The following is a 17,188-nucleotide window of genomic DNA, read 5'->3' as shown; positions in this document are numbered from 1 at the left end:
ATTAGAGTCGCACCTGAAAGTATCATCAGGTGCGACTTTAGATGCGACAAAGTCGCATCTGAAAGTGCGCACCTGATGATTTTAGGTGCGACTTGTCGCACCTGAAAGTCATCACTATCAGGTGCGACATTTTAGGTGCGAAAAGTCGCACCAAACGTCGCACCTAAATATCCCCAAAATAAGAAATTAAAGCGTGAATTATAGTATCAGATGCGACTAGTCGCATCTGATACTTTCGCGGGAAGAGTATCAGATGCGACTAGTCGCATCTGATAGTAATTCCCCGCGAAATATTTGGCGGGTGTTAGTACAATCAGATGCGACTAGTCGCATCTGATACTCTTCCCGCGAAAGTATCAGATGCGACTAGTCGCATCTGATTGTCTGTAGTTATTTTTTTTTAAATGCTGATTCTAATAGAATCAGCCTATTAAATATATAAAAATTATAATTTAAAAAATTAATTAAATAATTTTTTTGTTAAATTAAATAAATAATTTGAATAATATTAATTAGAATAATTATATAAATAATTTAATAGAAATTCTAATATTAAATTAATAAAATTTGATAATTTACATTCAATAAATTAAAAAAATTACAATTTATTCTTTTTGTTTACCTTTTTCATTCGAAGTCTGCCAATTCTGGAATGCACGGCCTCCTCTTCCGCCAGATCTTGCTCGTGCGCCTTGGCGGCCTGATGCGCTGCCGCTCGAACGATGTCGCTGAAATTCTACCGAACCTGGCGTCTGATCAGCATTTGGCATTGAAGCGGATGGCGGCGTCTGAACATTCGGCATTGAAGCGGATGCCGGCGTCTGAACATTCGGCATTGAAGCTGATGGCGGCGTTCTTCTTTTCTAAGCTGAGCAAGGTTCCGAGAAGATTCTCGCACACGTTCTTCTCTATGTGCATGAAGTCCATGTTATGCTTCAACTCCAAATCTGACCAGTACGGCAACTCCTAAAAGATGCTTTTCTTGGCCCAATTTAGTTCGCACTCGGCGCGCTTTCGTTTTCTGCCCACGGAGCCAGCATGTTTGCCAGTTGTCGTGCAAGAGACACTAGCCAACTGAGCGAGTATGTCTTGCGGAGTCAACTTCTCGGGTTTACTGCGTTTCTCGTGGCGATCCTTGTAGTGATCGGTGCTTTTTCTCAATCGGTGACGCATACGCAAGAATCGACGATGGTCGTAGTAGACGATCCTGTTTCTGACTTTTAAAGACGGCGTGTCAAGGTTGCACGTCGGGCAAGCGAGATACCCTTGGCCACTCCATCCCGATAAATAGGATCGAGCTGGAAAATCGTTAATCGTCCAAAGTAGCGCGGCACGCAATCGAAACACTTCATCGTTGGCGCCATCTCGAACGCGGAATCCGGTCTCCCACAGTTCTTTCAGCTCTTCGACAATTGGCTGCAAAAACACGTCCATGTCCTTTCCTGGTGAGTGAGGCCCCGGGATCAAAAGCGTCAGCATCAAGCACTCTTTCTTCATGCATAACCAAGGCGGCAAGTTGTACGCAGTTAGTACCACAGGCCACATGCTGTACGATAAACTCATTTCTCCGAACGGATTGAATCCATCCGCAGCTAGTCCAAGCCGCACGTTTCGAGGCTCTGCAGCAAAGCCTGGGTATCTCTCGTCCAGGTTTTTCCACGTCGTACCATCCGCAGGATGTCGTAGAACACCAACTTCCCTGACGCGATCTCTTTCGTGCCACTGCATCAAAAGCGACGTGTGTCGAGACGCGTACAACCGCTTCAATCGATCTTTCAGGGGAAAATATCGCAAAATCTTTTGCGGTATCATTTTCCCAGTTGGCTTCCATCTGCTCTCGTTGCATACTGGGCACACGTCGACTTCCGCGAGATCTTTTCGAAATAGGACACAATCGTTAATACACGCATCGATCATCTCGTATCCCATGCCAAAACGCTTCAGCTTCGCCTTTGCCTCGTAATGCTTCTCCGGAATTCGATTACCAGCTGGATGAGACTTCTTCAAGAGCTGCAAGAGTTCTGTAAAAGACTTGTTCGTCCAATGGTTTGTGACTTTGAGGTGCATCAAATTAATACTAATTAAGTTACACATTATTATTAACTTACATATTTCACATTAATTAACTAACCTAACATATTATATATATACACTAACCTAACATATTATATATATACACTAACCTAACTAACTAATATATACACTAACCTAGGACGGCCGGCCAGGGACTCGGGGACAGCGGCTCGGAGGCTGGGACTCGGGGACAGAGGCTCGGTGTGGCTGGGACTCGGAGGCAGCGGGGCCGGGGCTGAGCGCACGGTGAGGTCCGGAGGCACGAGACGATGGCTGTGAGTTTAAACCGAGTTAGGGAGAGCGAGGCAGAGAGGGAGCGAGGCAAAGAGGGAGTGAGAGAGAGAAATACCGAGTGAGAGAGAGAGTCGGTGGTGACTCGGAGCCAGCGGGGCCGGGGCTGAGCGCACGGCGAGGTCCGGAGGCACGAGACGACGCATGGCTGTGAGTTTAAACCGAGTTGTGAGAGAGCGAGGCAGAGAGGGAGCGAGGCAGAGAGGGAGTGAGAGAGAGAAATACCGAGTGAGAGAGAGAGGCAGTGGTGACTGGCGAGGTCCGGTGGCCGGGTACAGGTACGTGGCGTGGTGGTCGGCGAAGGAAGAGGCCGAGAAGAGAGGGACGGAGGAGATGGAGCAGCGACAGCGGCGGAGCTCGGTGTGGCTGGGACTCGGAGGCAGCGGAACTTGAGACTCGGCGGCGGAGCTCGGTGTGGCTGGGACTCGGCGGAGCTCGGTGTGGTGGTCCGGTGGTGGTCGGCGAAGTGTTCTTAGGCGAAGGAATAGTCGGAGAAGAGAGGGACAGAGGAGATGGATGTGGGCTAATGAGTTTACAACCGGAGAAGAAGAGAAGTTCGTAGGGAGAGAGAGAGCCTTTTTTTTAACAGAGTTTGAGCGGCTGGAGAAGAAAGGATCGCGACCTGGGTTTTTAAACAAAACCCTAATAATCAGGTGCGACAGAATCGCACCTGATTATTCTTCAGGTGCGACTAGTCGCACCTGATTATAATAATAATAATAAAAAAATTTATTTGCCACGTCAGATTAATGAAATAAAAGAGGGGGAGATGAGGCCCGCTCAAAAATTTAAAACTATCTGATGCGACAAAGTCGCACCTGAAAGTTTCAACATATTTTCAGGTGCGACTAGTCGCATCGGATTGTCAAAATCAAAAGACAATTTGAGCGAATTTTTTCGGCTTCTGATTGACTATCAGATGCGACTAGTCGCACCTGAAAGTTATTTAGATGCGACTAGTCGCATCTGATAGTCTTGCGCATCAGAAAATCAATTTTGTAGTAGTGTCCCAACAGGCGAGCTCGACTCTCCAGGCGAGCTCGACCCCCCAGGCGAGCCCAACCTCCCAGGCGAGCTCACTCTCCCAGTAGGGGCGATCTTCAGGCGAGCTCGACTCCCCAGGCGAGCTCAACCTTCCAGGCGAGCTCACTCTCCCAACAGGGGCAACCTTCCAGGCGAACTCACTCTCCCACTAGGCGAGCTCGACTCTCCAGGCGAGCTCAACCTTCCAGGCGAGCTCACTCTCCCACTAGGCGAGCTCGACTCTCCAGGCGAGCTCGACCCCCCGGGCGAGCTCAACCTTCCAGGCGAGCTCACTCTCCCAACAGGAGCGATCTCCAGACGAGCTCGACCTCCAGCCGAGTTCGACCCCCAAGCGAGCTCACTCTCCCAGTAGGGGCGATCTTCAGGCGAGCTCGACTCTCCAGGCGAGCTCACTCTCCCAACAGGCGAGCTCGACCCCCCAGGCGAGCCCAACCTCCCAGGCGAGCTCACTCTCCCAGTAGGGGCGATCTTCAGGCGAGCTCGACTCTCCAGGCGAGCTCGACCCCCCAGGCGAGCTCAACCTTCCAGGCGAGCTCACTCTCCCAACAGGGGCGATCTCAAGGCGAGCTCACTCTCCAGGCAGAGGCGATCACTAGGCGAGCTCGACTCTCCAGGCGAGCTCGACCTCCCGCCAGGATCGACCCCCAGACGAGCTCGACCTCGAGGCCAGGAATCTAAGACGAAGAACGCGTTCCCGACGAAAAAGAAGACAAAGCATCGTTTCCCTCTTTACGATTCTGAGATCCTCTGAAGCTCCTGGACGCTTCGGGCTTTGTCCTGAACTTCCTTGAGCCCATTGGACTCTCGAAAAGTAATTTGGGCCGACCCCATACTAGACACGTGACTATCCCAAGCACGCCACGTGTCCTCGAGTGTTAAACCCAAAAAAAGGCTTAACAACTTATTTTTCTTTTACCTGAGGTTGAGAACGAAAAAGAGAAGGCCGTACACGAAACACAGAAAGCTTGATAAGAAGATGAGCTTCTTCGACAAGATTTTGTTTTCTGCATTTTTTTGTACATGGCCATCTTCATCATGTTCTTTAGATTTTCGGAAATTAATATACGTGTATTAGGGAGGAAGTTTCCAAAATTAACAAATTCTAATTATCATGTTTCTTTTTTGAATTTCTGAAAATTAATAAATTAATTAAAATAGGCAGTTTATTATAATTTCCTTATATTCATTATTTCCGTTTGTGTAAATAAAGGGGCAAATTAGTCTATTAATTATTTCCACCTAAGCATATTGGCTAATTCCCTAAAAGTTGTGAAACGTAGGCTAAAAACAAATTCTATAATTTTATTTTGGCTATTTTGCTACACTGCCCATTAAAAAATCATTAAAATATTAATTTTCATTGCAAAGAAACTAAAAAAAAAATAACAATACATACACATATAAATAAATAAGAATTTAGTATTTTTGTACAATGTTACTTTTTAAATTTTGAGCAAATAAATACATGTTATATGTAACGTATGTTTATTTTTTAGTTTTTTAAATATAACAATATTGGATTCAAAGTATACAAGTTAAATAAATATAAGTTGTAGTGTAAGAAAATAGAAAGTGGTTATATTAAAATAATAAAGTTACGAAGAATATGTTTTTTTGGTGTTAAAAATGTAGTATGAGGTTGGAGATGAAATACTGTTTGATGTGATAAAAATTGCATTTTGGAGCAGAAATTAAAAATTGTATATTTGAATTTTTGGGTTGGAGATGGTACAAGGTAAAATCCAACCACTACTTAATTTACTGATAATATCAATGATTATAACTGCCTGGGTCTAGTACATCGACATTTTACGTACATCGAGATATATTTCATGATACCTCAATATATTTCTTGTGTTTGCTTTCAATGTTTTCTTTTTTCTTCTTTTTCTAGATGATACATCCGTTTGTATATACATTTTTTTTTTCTGTATGAACTGCTGCTATTAACAGTAAGCAATCCATAAATAAAGTTAAGACGAAGCCCATAACGGTGTATAAATGTAGGTTTGTGACCGTCCATCCCCGGGTTTATCTAAATTCGTATAAATGCTATGTTTGTAACCAAATATGAAGAAGAAAAAAAATTCCCTCACTTTTCTGGTCTTATTCAAATTGCATAAAGTTTGAAGGAGAAAAAGTATAAGAAAATATTTGATGTGTCAAGTGTAGCTAAAGTGCAGATTATAAACCATAATATCAACAAATAAAAATAAGAGCCGGCTAAGTAACTGGCCAAAATATTTTATACTTTTTTTTTAATTGTAATGCTAATAAGATTAACTATCATTATTATTATTACCGTTAATAAGATTAACTACTATTCTTTTTATCTTTAATAAGATTAACTATTGTTCTTGTTACCGTTAATAAGATTAAATATTATTTTTGTTACCGTAATAAGATTAACTATTGTTATTGTTACCGTTAATGAGATTAACCATGAGATTCACTATTTTTCTTAAATTAAAAAAAAACTATTGTTCTTGTTACCGTTAATAAGATTAATTATTGTTCTTGTTACCGTTAATTATTGTTATTGTTAGCGTTAATATGATTTACCATTGTTATTGTTACCGATACTAAGAGTAACTATTATTATTGTTGTTAATAAGATTAATTATTATTTTTATTACCGTTAATAAGATTAACTATTATTTTAAATACCAATTGAAAAGGGTAAATTATGAAATTGCACTATAATTTTAATCGGCCCTTCATTTTGTGGCCATATACTTACATCTCTCTAAAAAGTTAAACAGTAACCACTTTTAAGCTGGTTTAAATTTATAAAAAACCGTGGTATAAACGGGCATAGGTATCTTTTCCATGGAATGATTTTGTTTATTTTTAGGATTTTTAGCTCATTTCGTCCCTGTACTTTTGTGTTTGAGTGTTCTATAACCTTTTTTTTAGCAAAACCACCCTCAAACATTTTTTTTGGCGCATTTCGTCCCTCACGTTAAATAACTAACGGAAAAGTCACGTGTGTGGCACACGAAGACGTATTTGAAAGAAAATAAAACAAAAATCCCATATTACATATTTCCCAAAACAATTTTTTTAAATAATCATAAAAAAAAAAACCTTTATCCACAGTTCAAAAATGAAAAAAAAAAAAAAAATTCAATGGAGACGATCAAAATTTGACCAATATATTGGTATTTGCACAAATCAAGTATGGTTTCCGAAGACAAATCGCATCAATCTCAATAAATTTGTAACAAGTTTTGAGCTTGAGCTCGAGTGGAAGGAGAGCTTGTCCTTGGCCACCCCTCCCTCACCTTGCACGATGCTTTGTGCAGCACCGAGTTACTGTCGCTGACCAAATCAGCTCCGACTTATGACCCACGCTCTTTCCCCTCCACCGCAGTTTCCCATTTCTTCATTATGCTGCTGGCTTTGCTCATTCCTTCCTTTTTCTTTCTGGTAGCTATCTAGCAATTTCAAACTTGATTTTAATGAACTAGTCAACGGCTCGTTTATTTTTGTAAATTAGCCATTTACCAAAATTAATGTATGAGCATGCTAGGGACAATCATGTAAAATGCTATATGATTAATGAGATTACATAACTAAATATGACTAAATTTTAAACATGTTTGAAACGTTGACTAGATTGCATATCCAACGTTGGATTACTTTATGAGATGTTTGCCCTTTTAGATTTCTTGTATCGATCTTGAGCTTTGAATCTTAACAACACTTTTATTTGCATCCTTATTTTGGGCAAGCATTTATGGGTTTATCTCCATCTCTGAAGTAAGAGAAAAAGGAAAAAAAGAATAAGGCTTTGTTTTTGGACTAACAACAATAGGGGATTGTGGATTTCATGCTTGGTCTGAGATAACGGAAAGGGTTTATTGCTTGACTTTATTCCTTTGGAGCCACTCCAACAACGAAGATAAGGGATTGATTGAGTAAGCAACAAAACAAATGAAGAACCTTCTCAATCAAAAGAGAGTAGAGATGGGTCTAATAGTCTTAGCAGAAGAAGAAAGGAAGAGAGACATATTGGTATTTTTATTTTTAATGTGAAAAAGATGGGGTTTTTTTTTTCGTTTCTTTCAAATACATCTTCATGTACTGTTCACGTAACTTTTTCGTTAATTATTTAACGTGACGCACGAAATGCGCCAAAAAAACAAATTTTGAAGGTGGTTTGGCTCAAGGATTAAAATCAAACACGAGATGAGGGTATCTTGCGCGAGATCTCGCGTTTTAAAAAGCGCGAGAGGTGTACGTGAATATCTCGCGAAGCGTATTAAATCTCGCGAAATCTCGCCATATTTCTCGCGTCTCCCTTGATCTCGCCTGAGATCTTCATTTGCCGTCAGCCGATGTTCATTTCTGCTCATATCTCGTTGTTTTCCGCCATTTCCGCGAGGTAAGCGTTCAGGTCATATTTTTTAATTTTTTAGTTGATTTTTGAATGAATCTTCCGCCCGGTTTAGACTTTAGATGTTGATTTTTGAATGATTGTTAATGAAATTATGATGTATGACGAAGAAGACATAGATTTTGATTTTTGAGTATTTGTTCAATTGATTTTATATGGATTTTTTATAATCCACCCCCCCCCCCCCCCCCCCCCCCCCCCCCCCCGGAATACCCTTTTTTGGGCGATATATCTCGCGAAATGCGGTTTACCGCACGGCACGAGATACCCCCAACGTCCATCAATTACCACAGGATACTACGGTACGAGACGAGATACCTCAAAATTAGAAGTGCGGTACGACCGTGAGATGCGATATTTTAATCCTTGGTTTGGCTCTAACAAAACGTTCAAGGACTAATAATACTCAAACAAAAAAAATACAAGTACCAAACGAGCTAAAAATCCTTATTTTTATTTTAAGATAAAAGGTCCATTAGATATATAACTTTATTTTTTTCATTTAACCAATTTTTAGTAAATTTTTTGTAAATAACCATGACCAAATAAAACGTTGGCTATTTACATCAATTTTACCTAGAATAAAACATTGGCTACTTACCTAAAATTTACAAAATGTTGCCTAATTAGAACTTTCTCTAGTTTTAGTTGGCTAGTTTTCTAATGATTTGTAAGATAAATGGCTAGTTTGTTTGTTTGTTTTTTATTTTTATTTTTTATTTTGTGGCTACCCATATAAAATACTATTGATATAGGGTTGGGCACCTAAGTTTTTAATCTTTTTAGTTAGTAATTTTAGTCGTTTTTAATTATTTTATTTTTGTAACAAAGTTTAAACTTTACTAATTAATTGTATAAAGTCCCTTAGATTTTTTTTTCCTAATTTAAGTCCCTTTGATTAGTTTTTTTCATATGATAAAAGTTTCAACTGTCTATTTTCTATGTATTTGTTGATTTTAGTCACTATATACATCAAATATTTAACAATATTAAACGTTCCATGCAGCCAACTCTATTGTAATGGCTGTTGAACCTCTCGTCTCGGCCACACTTTGACCCTCATGTGTTCAAAACACAAGAGAAGTTCCTTATAATCTCCAAGTGCACTATAAATACTCCCCTCAACTCACTCTCAAAGCAACTTCTTCTTGAGTTAAGAAAACTACACATCTTTCTCACTTCAATTTCTCTCTATACGAAACTTAGATACGAGCTTGAATTCACCAATCACAATACAGTACCACACCGTTAATATTGAGCATCAAAGCGCGTGCCGATGAAAAGCACAAAGATTCGAAAGCTCAAAAAAAACGAAGAACATGAAAAGCTCGAAAACTTGTAAAAAGCGAGGAATAGAGGAGCACAAAGACAATCCGAAGAACGCAAGAGACTCGAAGGCTTGAAGAACTCGAAGACAAACACGAAGACAGCTAAGACTCGAATACTCGACACAAAAAACATGAATGACTCGCATACCGAAGATCCAAGGATTCAGAGGTCCGAAAGTCCTAAGAACGCGAGAAACGTGAAAACACGGATGCAAAACATGAAAAACACGAAGGTCGACTATTGACGAGGTAAAACCGACGAGAATATAAGGTTTTACTACCCGACAATCTACGTGTGGTCATAGGGTCTGACCCTAAATCAAACCACATACGGTTTAAAATATTTACAAAAAAATAATGTTAACAGTTGGCGTTCAATTACTGATGAATAATTATGTTCAATTACCGTTTAAGATTAGGGGATTTAAAAATTAGTTATACTCCAGCTAATTATGTTTTGAGAAATGTCGTGTCCCAGTGGATCGCCCATATAAAGTTATAAACATTGATGTAAAAGGTAAATTATGAATGACGATGTCGTCATCATGTATCCTATGCCTTCATTTAGCTGATTATTCAAGAAGATAAATCTGAACATAAATAGGCATTATATTCCAAAATAGTTATGGTTAAAGACAAGCATTAACAAAAGCTATCGAAAAGCATATATACATCGATAAAAAAAAAAAAAAAAAAAAAAAAGAAAAAAAAAAAGAAAAAAAAAGAGAAGCATATATACAGTAACAAAAAAACGTCTTTAGTAGAAACGTATGTCATTTGAATACGTAGAGAGCACGGTAGAGTGTCGTGTATTGGGGCTTTTACTTCATTCTAGGGGGAAGTTTTTCAATCAATTTAATTATAGTTTATTAATTATAAAGGAGAATTCCTTAAAATAAATACAAAATTTTACAAATCTTTAATGGTTGAAATAATTCAGGAACTAAATATTATGCTTACTTGATACATACTACATTACTAATAGACTATTTGGTTTTCACGAATATTATTTACTATTTATTAATTGTGGTCGACGATTCTAGAAAGATATTTGTTACGGATCGTTTTCCCTTTCTAAAAAAATGTGACGGCCTAACCCAAAAAGCATGAGAGTTCGATGGGCCCGACCCAAAAAACAGAACGAAAAACCCAAGTTTGGTCGGAAGGCTGAAATATGGTCAAGGACCGGCTTCGACCACGACAAAAATATAATATTTTAACTATCATAAAATTATAAAACCGTAGGTATTTAAGAGTTTTGTGTAAACAATGAAAGTAGTGGAGTTATAAATGCTAATATGAACAAGTTTTGATAAAAATGAGAAGAAAAATAGAATTGTAAGCATTTAATTAGGAGTTTTGCGTAAATAATGAAGATAATGAGTTAAAAATACTAATAATTTTAAATATCAAAGATTAAATGTTTTTTGGATAAATTCGTGGATAAAAGATAAAAATTGGGAAAAAAATTATATTTATTTAGGGGTTTGTGTAAACAATGAAGGTAGTCAAGTTAAAACGGATAAATTTACCATTGAGAGTGATTTAGAGATTTTGTGAAAATAATGAAGATTGTGGAGTTAAATATACTAATAGAAACCACTTTTGTTGTGCTAAAAATATTTATAAATATCAAGATTAAAAAAAAATTGAATAAATTCATAGTTGAGACTGATAAAACTGTGAATAAAAATAGAATTGTAAGTATTTACGAGTTTTGTGTAAATAATGAAGATAATGGGTTAAAAATACTAATAACTTTAAAAAGCTGATCAATGTTACTGACAGGAGTCGATTTAGAAATTTTGTGTAAACAAAATATTGTGGAGTTAAAAATACTAACAAGAATCACTTTGTTGTGCTAAAACTATTCATAATATCAAAGATTTTAAAAAAGTTGGATAAATTTATAGTTGAGATTGATAAAATAAGAAGAAAAATAGAATGGTAAGTATTTACGGGTTTTGTGTAAATAATGGATTAAAAATACTAATAATCACTGGTGGTATTCGATTTAGAAGTTTTGTGTAAACACGAATATTGTGGAGTTAAAAATACTAATAAGAATCACTTTTGTTGCGCTAAACTATTTATAATATCAAAGATTTTAAAAGTTTGGATAAATTTATAGTTGAGATTGATAAAAATAGGAAGAAAAATAGAATTGTAAGTCTTTAAGAGTTTTGTCTAAATAATGAAGATAATGAGTTAAAATACTAATAATTTTAAAAAGCTGATTGATAAAAATAGGAAGAAAAATAGAATTGTAAGTATTTACGAGTTTTGTGTAAATAATGAAGATAATGAATTAAAAATACTAATAACCATTGGTGGTATTCGAAGTTTTGTGTAAACAAGATTGTGGAGTTAAAAATACTAATAAGAATCACCTTTTTTGTGCTAAACTATTTATAATATCAAAGATTTAAAAAAGTTGGATAAATTATAGTTGAGATTGATAAAAAATAGGAAGAAAAATAGAATTGTAAGTACTTAAGAGTTTTGTGTAAATAATGAAGATAATGAGTTAAAATACTAATAATTTTAAAAAGCTGAATCATCGTCACTGGCGGTATTCCGCCTCTCCCCTCCGGATTTATGAGCTACGCAATGTGAACCGACTGAGCTGCCACAATTATGTGTCAATTAATAATTTATATATATATTATTAAAGTGTAATTATTATTTTTTTATAATAATTATAAATTTATGTCAATTAATTTTTTTTCATCCCGAGCCAGTGGAACCCGGAACTTTAGTGGTCCGCCCGTGCTTACCGTTGCATAAATTTTTATGAGTGTTCATTTTCGTTTAATATGTGATTTGCAACATCTTTTCGCAACATGGTGGACGTATATATTCATGTTAGGGACGAAAATATAATAAAAGATGACGTGGCTAGAAACAAATAAGATTCTATCTCTCTCTTTTTTTCTTCTTCTATATATACTAGTTGAAAAAACGCGCTACGCGCGAGTCAGCAATATTTTAAAAAAAAAATTAAAAAGAAAAATAAGTAAAATAAAGTAAGTTTAGACTTTTAATTGTATTAAATATAATATACATAAAAAAATTATACAAAATATATTGATAACAGAGGGAGGAAAAAAATTAATATACATACAAAAATTATACAAAATATATTTATGAAAGAAGGAAAAAAAAATTCAAAATCGGAAGTAAAAAAAGAATCAAAACCGGAAGGGAAAAAAAAATGGTTCCACGTGTCGCTGCCTAGCGGCACCAGAATTCAAGTTGAAATAAAAATATATACAAAATATATTGATGAGAGAGGGGAAAAAAATTAAAGGTCGGGAAAAAAAATAAACGATAACATATGTTATTGATATAGTATAATATAGTATTAGTATTATGATTATAATATACATAAAAAAAACATACAAAATATATTGATGTTTGGAAGGGAAAAAAAATCAAAATTGGAAAGCAAAAAAAAAAAAATCAAAATCGGAAGTAAAAAAAAAAATCAAAATTGGAAGGAAAAAAAATGGCTTCAACGTGTCGCTGCCTGGCGGACCAAGATTCAAGTTCGAAAAAAATATATATACAAAATATATTGATGAGAGAGGGAAAAAAATTACAAGGTCGGAAAAAAATAAATGATAATATATGTTATTGATATAATATAATATATTATTAATAATTATGATTATAATATACATAAAAAATAAAAAAAATAAAAATCAAATTGGAAAGAAAAAAATCAAAATCGGAAGTAAAAAAAAATCAAAATCGGAAGGGAAAAAAAATGGATTCCACGTGTCGTTGCCTGGCGACACCAGGATTCAAGTTGAAATAAAAATATATACAAAATATATTGATGAGAGAGGGGAAAAAAAATTAAAGATCGGGAAAAAAAATGATAATATATGTTATTGATATAGTATTGGTAATTATGATTATAATATACATAAAAAAATTATACAAAATATATTGATATTTGGAAGGGAAAAAAAATTCAAAAATTGGAAAAAAAAAAAAAACCGAAAGGCTCCCTAAAAAAAAAAAAAAAAAAACCACGTGTCGGCCCCTGGTGCCGCCACGTGTCGCCGCCTGGAGGCGCCACGTGGCGGCACCAGGATAAAAGTTAGAGAGACATTGTCTCTTATTAACTATGCTATGGATATATATGTTATATATATATATATATATATATATATATATATATATATATATATATATATTTGTCGTAATTCTCTCTAAAATTGCACTTAATCCAAATATAAGCAGACCATGTATAAATCAGATAAAATTTTGTTGCCTTCACTTAAGAACATTTCATATATTTTGATAACACGTGCAAACAATAATTTGTATCATATTTTCTTGTTCCGTCAAATCGATATGCATGCATTAATTTTGCTACCTAAACTCGTAATATTTCAAATATCTTGCTAAAAATATGCAAACAATATTTTTGTTTTCATATTTTCTTGTCCCATCAAATTCATCGTATTTCATTCTCGACATGGAAACGTTATCAGGAAAATCAATGGACGTTATCAATATATACTAAAATAATGAAAAATTAATAGAGAAGGGTATATATTTTGTAATTACAATAAAATCAATAAAAAAAAAAGCATTATAAAAGTGCAATCAAATTCCATCTATAGTCTCCCAAATAACTTCAAATTGTGATTCCAAGAGATTTTAATTTGTTAGATCATAATATATCTTCCCTCCAAAAGAATTTTCTTTTGGTACTACAAAATGTGGGTGGTTCTTCTGTTTTCCCTGCTTCCAATTCTCCTACTCTTTCTATTACAGAAAAAGGTAGCAATAAAGAAGAAAGATGAGATCAAGCCTAAGCCTATGAGAGAGCTTCCCGGTCCGCCGAGGATTCCGATCATAGGCAATCTTCACCAACTCGGCTCACTCCCTCACAGATCTCTACGGAGCCTCTCTCGGAAATACGGCCCAGTAATGCTCCTCCGGCTCGGAAAAGTACCCCTTATCGTAATTTCCTCTGCCGAAGCCGCGATGGAAGTCTTAAAGACCCACGACGCCAAATGCTGTAGCAGACCTTCGCTTGCGGGCCAAGCAAGGCTCTCTTACAACGGCCTCGACGTGGCTTTCTCGCCGTACGGGAAACAATGGAGAGAAGCGAGAAAAGTGTGCGTTCTCAATCTCTTCACCGCGAAAACCGTCTTATCTTTTCGGTCCGTTAGAGAGGAAGAAATCCGGTCTCTGATGGACTCGATTCACCGGTCCTCGCTCTCTTCGAGCCCCGTCGATATCGGAGAAAAGATGATGGGCTTGACCGCGAGCATAACTTTCAGGACTGCCTTTGGGAAGCTCTTCTGCGGGAGCGGCCTAGACAGCGATAGGTTTCAGGGAATCGTCCATCGCGCGATGAAGGTCTTGGGAAGCTTTTCGGCCTCGGATTTCTTCGGTCCCGCGGGCTGGATTGTGGACAGGCTCTCGGGTTCCCATTCGAGGACCGAGTTGAGTTTTCGAGAGTTGGACGGTTTCTTTGAACGAGTGATCGAGGAACATCTCAGTCGGACGGTGCCGGAAGAGCAGGAAGATCTGGTTGATTTGATGCTGAAGATGGAGAGAGAGCAATCTGAGATCGGTCAAGAGGTTGTCTTCACCAGAGAAACAATAAAGGCAATCCTAATGGTACATGCTACAACACTTCTCCTATAGTTATATCTTTAGTCCTTGAAATGAGTTTTGCATTAACCTTCTATCGAACTGGGGCTAGAAAACAATCGTGTGTTTATTTATAGAAAAAGGTGATAATGAGGAGAAAATAACAGGGGAAAAAAATCTCTATCATGTTCTATCTCTCCTTTGAATTTCGGAAGCTTTGGGAGAGATTGAATTGAGTTGAAATTTGGTGGGATATATAAAACGCAAGTGTTTGATTCCATTTTTTTTTCTTCATAAAATATGGATTCCAAACGAAGCCGAAGATGAAAAAGATTTGACTAACCGGATTTGTTTATTTTCCATGTCTTTGATTAATTAGGACATATTCTTGGCTGGAGTAGATACTAGTGCCATTGTTTTGACATGGGCAATGGCAGAGCTCGTTCGGAATCCACGAGCGATGAAGAAATCGAAAGACGAAGCTAGAAATTACGCTTCCTTCAAAGAGAAACTAGCCATAAGTGGGAACGATGTTCATCGACTCCAATATCTTAAGATGGTTGTGAAAGAGACTATGAGGTTGCACCCTCCTTCCCCATTTCTTCTCCCAAGAGAAACACTTTCTCAATTCAATCTCTCTGGCCATGAAGTGTCCCCGAAAACACTTATTCAAGTCAATGTTTGGGCGATAGGACGAGATCCTAATTATTGGGACAATCCGGAAGATTTCTTTCCAGAGAGATTTTCCGACAGTTCCATCGACTTCAAAGGCAAACATTTTGAGCTCTTGCCATTTGGGTCTGGCCGAAGAAGCTGCCCTGGGATCCAAATGGGAATGGCCACGGTGGAACTCGCTCTTGCGAATCTCCTATGTTACTTCGATTGGAAGTTACCCAATGGAATGAATGAGACTGATATCAACATGGAAGAGGAAGCTGGGCTTTCAGCGTATATGAAATACACTCCTAAACTCGTTCCAATTCACTACCGGTTTTCATCAGATCAAGAATTTGGGGCATAACCAAGTAAAAGACTTCTATGGTGGTTCCGATACCACTTACATATGTGTTTTAGCAGTAAGTTAAATATATTTGGAGTAATGTTTTTTTTTTTTTTAATTTTTTTTTTTTTTTTTTTATATATTTATCAAGAAACATGTAGACAAATAACAGATATAGGGTGGTTGGTGACGATGAAAAAAATGAAAGTGAAGCTTCAGGTGATATAAAAGTGATAACATAAGTCATTGACTTGTAGCCTAAGATTTACTGAGAGAATGAGAATAAAATGTTATCGAATAGATAGTGATAATAATGTGATATTGGCTTCCCCTCCACCACTACTACAAATTATGGATTCTACAATGGTTAAAAAAAAACACTTTCTACGGTGGTTTAACCAAATCGTTGTCAAAAGTATACTTTCTACAACGGTTTTTTTTTCAACCGTTGTAGAAACTGGTACTTTCTATAATGACCGTCACCAACTGTTGTTGAAAGTACAACTTTTTAAACCGTTCTTTTTGAACTCCCGTTGTTAAGGAACAAATACTTGCCGGTGTGAGAAGTTTACACAACGGCATAATTGCATGTAAAAAAATATAGTTTAATTAATATACTAAATGGCAACCTAGCCGTTGACTGCTATTTGTCCATACAGCTCACCCAATCAGTGTCCGCAAACGCTATTTGATGTATTTGTGGTGCAAAAGCGAACTCACCATTCAAATAATGAAGAAGTCGTTTGCAAGCTTGAAGGAACTTGTTGAGATTGTTCACCGCAAGGCAATCTCAGAATGACTCATTATGAGGTGTTGGAAAGGCTCGACGGTCCTGCAATACAGCGAGGGATGTTCGAACTTCGAACAGCTCTGTGTCTCCTTTGCACAATAATTAATTGGTCCATTATGAAAGAAAGAAATAAAATCCTAATTAAAAGATTAAGGCCCAATCCAATTGGCCTATATAAAATAAATACATAAATTCTTAATTAGAAGAGTAAGACCCAATTCAATTGGTCCATTAAAAAAATAATGAATTGATTCAGATAGGCCAATCCAATTGGCTCATTAGAAATTAAATAATTAATATCTAATTTAATTTTTTTTTTAATGTTGGGCCTAGCCCAAAACAATCTGAACCTATCCTTGCGTAGCTGGCAGGGAAGCGGGCCCAAAACAACCCAGTCGGCCATTTGTGTAATTGTCACACGGTGGGCCCAACTCCTCGTTTTTGTTCAACACGATGAACACACTGTCAAGCTTTATAGAAAGCCATAAGATATTTTACTCTTCAAACGTGCTTCTTCTTTTTTTTTTTTTTTTTTTTTTTTTTTGTAATTTTAAAAATATCGTCTCTCGTTAATAGTGGGCAATCTTTTGAGAATTCTTTCAACTGACCCTATGATGCTTGATACCTGAAAAAACGTATTTACT

The 17,188-nt window shown here is 36.8% G+C and overlaps 1 protein-coding gene across 2 annotated transcripts; it reads left to right on the top strand.

Moving 5' to 3' along the window:
• The first annotated feature begins 13,796 nt into the window (after positions 1–13,796).
• On the top strand, positions 13,797–16,457 carry LOC149403225 (cytochrome P450 71B10-like). 2 transcript variants are annotated; one of them, XR_016296110.1, is made up of 3 exons: positions 13,797–14,781; positions 15,134–15,830; positions 16,414–16,457. XR_016296110.1 is itself a non-coding variant. In XM_089609662.1 (2 exons), the coding sequence occupies exons 1-2, from the start codon at positions 13,870–13,872 to the stop codon at positions 15,773–15,775; spliced, it is 1,554 nt and encodes a 517-aa protein (XP_089465788.1). In that variant the 5' UTR covers positions 13,797–13,869; the 3' UTR covers positions 15,776–15,939. The 2 variants fall into 2 exon arrangements, 1 of the variants encoding a protein (XP_089465788.1); XM_089609662.1 differs by lacking the exon at positions 16,414–16,457 and having other exon boundaries at positions 15,134–15,939.
• The last annotated feature ends 731 nt before the right edge of the window (positions 16,458–17,188 follow it).

The sequence above is a fragment of the Urtica dioica genome, chromosome 3 (genome assembly GCF_054948205.1).
Source record: "Urtica dioica subsp. dioica isolate 48M chromosome 3, U.dioica_male_clone48M_v1_H2, whole genome shotgun sequence".
Classification (NCBI taxonomy): Eukaryota; Viridiplantae; Streptophyta; class Magnoliopsida; order Rosales; family Urticaceae; genus Urtica; species Urtica dioica.
This window is presented reverse-complemented; position numbering and strand designations above follow the sequence as displayed.

Excerpts from the sequence above, each read along its gene's own strand:
- LOC149403225 (XM_089609662.1), top strand. The coding sequence starts at position 13,870 with ATGTGGGTGGTTCTTCTGTTTTCCCTGCTTCCAATTCTCCTACTCTTT. Across the intron at positions 14,782-15,133 it reads CAATAAAGGCAATCCTAATG|GACATATTCTTGGCTGGAGT; the intron begins GTACATGCTACA and ends TTGATTAATTAG.